This window comes from Chanodichthys erythropterus, chromosome 16 (assembly GCF_024489055.1).
Source record: "Chanodichthys erythropterus isolate Z2021 chromosome 16, ASM2448905v1, whole genome shotgun sequence".
In the NCBI taxonomy this organism is placed as follows: Eukaryota; Metazoa; Chordata; class Actinopteri; order Cypriniformes; family Xenocyprididae; genus Chanodichthys; species Chanodichthys erythropterus.
Window position 1 is genome coordinate 37,171,915 of NC_090236.1, and position 6,142 is coordinate 37,178,056.

General features: G+C 36.4%; 1 protein-coding gene across 2 annotated transcripts; it reads right to left on the reverse strand.

Moving 5' to 3' along the window:
- Positions 1 to 2,486: 2,486 nt before the first annotated feature.
- On the reverse strand, positions 2,487 to 4,265 carry LOC137002434 (cerebellin-1-like). Of its 2 annotated transcripts, XM_067362057.1 has the most exons (6): positions 4,024 to 4,265; positions 3,826 to 3,888; positions 3,391 to 3,453; positions 3,096 to 3,158; positions 2,879 to 3,010; positions 2,487 to 2,766 (listed from the first exon to the last, which is right to left on the reverse strand). In XM_067362057.1, the coding sequence occupies exons 1-6, from the start codon at positions 4,205 to 4,207 to the stop codon at positions 2,489 to 2,491; spliced, it is 783 nt and encodes a 260-aa protein (XP_067218158.1). In that variant the 5' UTR covers positions 4,208 to 4,265; the 3' UTR covers positions 2,487 to 2,488. The 2 variants fall into 2 exon arrangements, with proteins under 2 accessions (XP_067218158.1, XP_067218159.1); XM_067362058.1 differs by lacking the exon at positions 3,826 to 3,888.
- Positions 4,266 to 6,142: the final 1,877 nt, after the last annotated feature.

Consider the following 6,142-nt stretch of genomic DNA (forward strand, 5'->3'; position numbering starts at 1 on the left):
AGATGAAATCAACTGAAGATAAAAGACATAAAATCTCTCAAGATCTGATTAAACAACTCCACAAACAGCACATTACAATGACTTTAACTCTGCTTCAGTGTTATTTTAACTCTATGTAGAGAGGGACCATATGTTCTCTGAGCAGAGTTGATTTAACTCCGGAGATTTGGCTTTGTACACATTTGGATATACTTGTGGGGGCCAAATGTCCTCACTGTGGGAGTGGATCACCCATTTGGAAAAAAAAACGCTGAACAGAGGAGAGTCTGCCCTGTGTCTCTTATTGGAATTGTCTTTCTGTGAACAAAGTTAAAATTTGAACGGCTCCTCTACAGAGAGACAACAAGCTTCCATGAAACATATAAGTTTGTATTTACCTGTCTTTTTTATATTACCCTGTTTCAGAATAATTCTACAGGAAAATTTCGATAAAGTATTAAATTAAATGACTTGTTTTTTTTTTGTTTTTGTTTTTAAGTTTTACACTCATGACACTCATGCAGGCTTTTTAAAACAAAGTTAACCTTGGCAAATATTTGATCAAGTGAAAACGCTGTCAGTGATTTTTAGGATAAGCAGTGAGAATTGTCTTTTAAGTTAGTTTTTTTTTCATTCATATTAACAATAAAATGAATTTGATGTTAAGTATGATTAATATTTGATCATTTAACTGCACACTATGAGCTTTAAAGGTCTAATTTTAACTGTTTATCATTGACTTTCTGATTCTTTGCTGGTGTCTGACCACCTGGAGGTAAGAATGCAAGTGAATCATAATTTGGTGACATGTTTGGTTTATTTTCAGACTTTAAGAAAGAAGTATGAAGAATTCCAGACTTAACTAAGAAGCATAAACAATTATCTCCCTTTCATTGTCCCTATTTGCTCTTATTTACTCAGATACAGTTCACTTACACCGGAACAATTAAGTTCCATAAAATTGTGTTTTGCATCGCATTGTAAGATCAACAGATCCTCAGATACTTTGATCTCCTGAGATTTGGACAGCACAAACGTATACAGCCATTTGTCTCCACACCCCACAGCGCGAAGTTGCGGGAAGGCTTCTTTCCATCCTGTCCTTTCTTCGCATTTGCTCCTTCTCCCCCACTTCCTTCCCTTTACACATTCTTCTCATCACTCAGTTCACTTAAAAAGATTATGTTTGGTATCATTTGAAATGTCTCAATGCAACTGGTACAATGGTCTCGTAAACCAAAGGTATTAAAGGTTTTAAAGTTTTAGAGATACTTTGGTTGCAACCATGGGTGTGCCTCTTTCCCAGGGTCTTTCATCGAAATTACCTCATGTTCCACAGCAAGGTGCGAACCCCTGAGGTCTGTGACCCTAGTCAATGCAAATTCTGATTGTAAGTTCATGCCCCACATTGGGGGATGTTTTGTCTTGGTCTGAGTATTTAAAGAAATGTTGCAAAAGGCTCAAGGCGCTTCTGTATTCAGACGTGCCCTCATTGCTGGGTGTCTAGGACACTCAGCAGTGTGTATTTTCCTAATGTCAGGTATGCATCTTACTCTATTTCTGAGCATTTGATGTTTTGTACTGATCATCTTTGAATTGATTATGTAATTGGCATGATACATTTACCTGACTAATAAACTGCCACATTTGATTTATTCTGACTTACTCTGAAATTATTGACTTCAGTAGATTACGATGTATCCATTGTTACCGCAAATCTGCGTCAGGTTAGTAACGGACTAAAGTCCAGTTTTGAGTGGAGCATAGGGCACACCAACTGTGATTTTAGAGCTCCGACTAACACTTGGCATTAGTTCAAGTGTACTTAGACTGTAAAGGCTAAAAAGGGAATTCCGTTTAGGACAACTAATCGACCAACCTAAATAGGGTGAGCCTTACCTCTGTTTATTGTAACGTTACTCTAGCTAAGTGTACATGAGAAATCATGGCATAACCAAACCAAAGCTACTATAAGAGAAGTAATATTGGTCAGCTTACCTGTAGTAGTGGTTATGTCCTCTGACTAGAGTTAGTGTTACTTTAATTCAAGTGTATACAGATCTAAGGGGACTACACAAATACTTTTAGAGAAAGCAAGCATGAGAGCGGCACTCTATTAGTATAGTCAATTACCTCTGTCTAGTGACCAAGACTGACGAGTTTGTGATCGTGGGCCCGCATATTAATGAATGACCAGTGCGAGGACCCTGTGCGACACTGAGAACTGAATGAACGAGTATAATAAGAGTAAAGAGTTAAATAGAATATTCAAATGTAAAGCTAAATTATTATACAAATGACCAATAATCAATTGACATTCTAAACTAAATTCGAGGTCATAATAACATGGAGTCAGATAAAAGAATATTTGGAATTAAACTTCTTTGCCACGCTGTAAAGACAGAACGCGCAAGAAACCTTCCCCGCCCGGTGGGAAACCGCCATTGGGCCGATTGGGCGGGCCTTACAACATCCAGTACTGGATACGAGTAACAAAAGATTAAGAGGTTCACAAGGGGAAAATCAGAAAGCCACTGAAACTAGTGTAACTTGCAGGATCATCATAAACCCAGGTGTCCTTCCAAAGATGTGTATAAATCTTGTCACCGATCTCCAGTATGAGAATGACACCATTGCTGCCGTTACTATTGCTAACTGGGCGCGCAGAATGAACAGAGCACTGGGTTTGACCATTCTTCAGGAGACTGATCGCCATTGTGGTTCCACCATGACAATGACCGTAAAATCTGAAGTAATAGACTCCTTTTACTGGTGCTGTGAAAATACCTGTAGGCACATGTACAAGGAAGCCACAGAAAATGTCATAATGTGGGAACAGGTTTAAGAACGGCATGCCGTTACTGTATTCCTGTAATAGTATTCTCTTTACAGTACTTACCGGTATTTGAGTCGTAGGCATTTCCAACATTACTAAATACTTTTTTGTATTCCAGAGTTTTGTCATAACTAAAGGGTCCAGTTTGACCTGTTCCAGAAGCCAGAAGTCCAGCTGAGAAAGCAACCTTTTTGCCTGGAAATAAGCAAATCGATTGATGTAAAATGTGTCACTTAAAACATTTAAACATCTATGGGAACAAAATGTGCCTTTTACTTGCCTTCATTCTCTTTTTGGAGAGATTCAATCTTAGATTGTGAATCTTGTACTAGGGTTTTCAAAGCTGTTCAGAAAACACATTAATATGATAATGTTAGAATGTATGAATTGTAAAGTTTCCTCATGATGTCATGTTCAATACAAGCTGCAGTAATTTCCACATGGTGACATTCAATTGACTTATTCCATTATTCAGTTATGAATGGCAAAAGCTGTTCTTCAGTTATTATGTAGTATAAAATGTGTATTTTAAATCTCTGAAATGTCTATGGAAACAAAATGTGCCTTATACTTGCCTTCACTCTCTTTTTGGACAGTTTCAAGCTTGTTTTGTGAATCTCGTACTTCGGTTTTCAAAGCTGTACAGAATACACATTAATATGATAAAGTTAGAATGTTGCTAAACAATGAGCTTCAAAAGAACTATACGTTGTAATTTCTTTAAAATACTTTATAAACTGTAAAGTTTCCCCATAATGTCATGTTCAAAATAAGCTGCAATAATTTCCACATTAGGTGACAATAAATCTTGTGGAAGTAACTGCCATTGTCTCACTTCTCAGTTGTTTTTCAGACACTCAGTTGACTGTTATTATTCCATAATTCAGTTTTGAATGGTAAAGTTTTTTTTTTATTATTATTTTAATGTTGCGTAAGTTTGTGTAATAAAATAAAATGTGTATTTTAAATCTCTGAAATGTCCATGGGAACTAAATGTGCCTTATACTTGCCTTCACTCTCTTTTTGGACAGTTTCAAGCTTGTTTTGTGAATCTCGTACTTCGGTTTTCAAAGCTGTACAGAATACACATTAATATGATAATGTTACAATGTTGATAAACAATGAATTTAAAAATGTGTAATTTGTAATTTCTTTAAAAGAGTTCATAAATTTTCCACAATGACATGTTCAATACAAATCCACCTTACCTTCATTCTCACTCAATACTTTGGTCAGTGTTTCTTCTAGTTTTTGTATCCTTTCATCCATGTGTTTTAGCTTCTCCAGCTCAACAATGATGTTCACACTTGGTGACAATAAATCTTCAGTAATTGAGCTTCCAGCACAGAGCAGCAGAACCAGCAGCAGAACAGCCATTGTCTTGATTTTCATTTATTTTCAGACACTCAAATTACTCTCGTGTGATTATTCCACAATTCACCTTTAAATGACAAAAGCTGTTCTTTAATACTTTAAGGTTGCGAAAGTTTGTAAATGTTTGTACTTTAGACTGTTGTTGGAAGGTTTTTGTTTATTTTATAGTCCACTAGGGCGAGAATTGAATACATGGAAAGTACATTTTAGCATTATGTGTGTGTGTTGTGTAGTTCAGGTATACTTAAAGATGATTATCTGAAATCTTTGGCCTTGTGGGGACATCTTTTGGTCCCCATGAGAAAATATTATGTGTTTTGTGTATTGTCCTGCACTGCCCTATGTTGTCTTGCACTGATGTGTGTTGTCTTTGCCACCAGGTTGCACACATGCACTTTATGCACACATGCACTTTATGCACGCATGCACTTTTTGTTGTTTTAAGTAGCATCGGGGTTCTGGAGGAACGTTGTTTCATTTCACTGTGTACTGCGTCAGCTATATATGGTTGAAATGACAATAAAAGCTTCTTGACTTCTTGACTTGACTTGATATTAAGTGATGTTTTTATTTTTGAAAATGGAAAAAATGAACAATGTTTTCTGTGATGGGTTTAGAGGATTGAATTTACAGTTTGTACAGTATGAAAATCATTAAGTCTATAGAAATGTCCCCATAAAACATGAAAACCCAACGTGTGTGTGTGTGTGTGTGTGTGTGTGTGTGTGTGTGTGTGTGTGTGTGTGTGTGTGTGTGTGTGCACAGCAAAATCCCCAGAGTTAAATCAACTCTGCTCAGATTACATATGGTCCCTCTCTACTTAGTGTTAAAGTAACACTGAAGCAGAGTTAAAGTTAAAGTGATTATTTAAGTTATGATTGAGCATTAGTGATGAACACCTGCTGTTAACAAGCAGAATCACAGAAGAGAAACACAAGAACTACAACTGACTTCAGCCACAGCCTTAGATGAAATCAACTGAAGATAAAAGACATAAAATCTCTCAAGATCTGATTAAACAACTCCACAAACAGCACATTACAATGACTTTAACTCTGCTTAAGTGTTATTTTAACTCTATGTAGAGAGGGACCATATGTTCTCTGAGCAGAGTTGATTTAACTCCGGAGATTTGGCTGTGTACACATTTGGATATACTTGTGAGGGCCAAATGTCCTCACTGTGGGAGTGGATCACCCATTTGGAAAAAAAAAACGCTGAACAGAGGAGAGTCTGCCCTGTGTCTCTTATTGGAATTGTCTTTCTGTGAACAAAGGTAAAATTTGAAATGGAAAAAAATTGGAAATGATACAGGTGCGAATGAGCTTCAGCAGAACAAGTGAACGGCGAACAATATATATCGGTTACGTAAATGTTTCTCAACTGGTGGGTTGCAAGACCGCGCACTTTTCAATCACGCGCAAACACGGTGCGCTGTATAGGCCTATTACTCACTATAAATAAAGCACAAAAGAAACTATGAGCATGCAACGTCATAGTTCTGTCGTCTATTAAGTCATGAAATAACCAAAAAGGCGATTAAAGCTGCGTTAAAACTGCATGCATGTAGGCCTATTTGAGATATACAGTATATAGGCCTTTGCGTCACATGAAATATTCTAATATTCTGCTATGTGAGATCACAGTATGGCACAAAATATGTAATTTTTTAATGCATAAATAAATGTGAGAACTGTGCATTTGTACTAGAAGGTCCTAATTTTGCAAACAAACAAAAATGTATCACATTTAAATGCATAAAATAATTAATTTTACATTCTGGCATTTATGTGCTGTTGACTTCTGCATCAGCAATATGGGAATTCAAAAGAGAATACTTTTTCCCTCTTTGTACTGAGTTTAGGTATGACAGAACTGTTCCAATTTTGACAATATAGAAAGTTAAACATTTAGTGTTTACTTTTTTGGTTAGTTTTTGAAACAGACAAACTC

Bases quoted from the DNA above. Each gene is read 5' to 3' on its own strand.
- LOC137002434 (XM_067362057.1), bottom strand. From the start codon at position 4,207: ATGAAAATCAAGACAATGGCTGTTCTGCTGCTGGTTCTGCTGCTCTGT. The intron at 3,889-4,023 runs GTAAGGTGGATT...TATTCTGTACAG, and splicing joins AGTATTGAGTGAGAATGAAG to CTTTGAAAACCGAAGTACGA. The intron at 2,767-2,878 runs GTAAGTACTGTA...ATGTGCCTACAG, and splicing joins TGCCTACGACTCAAATACCG to GTATTTTCACAGCACCAGTA.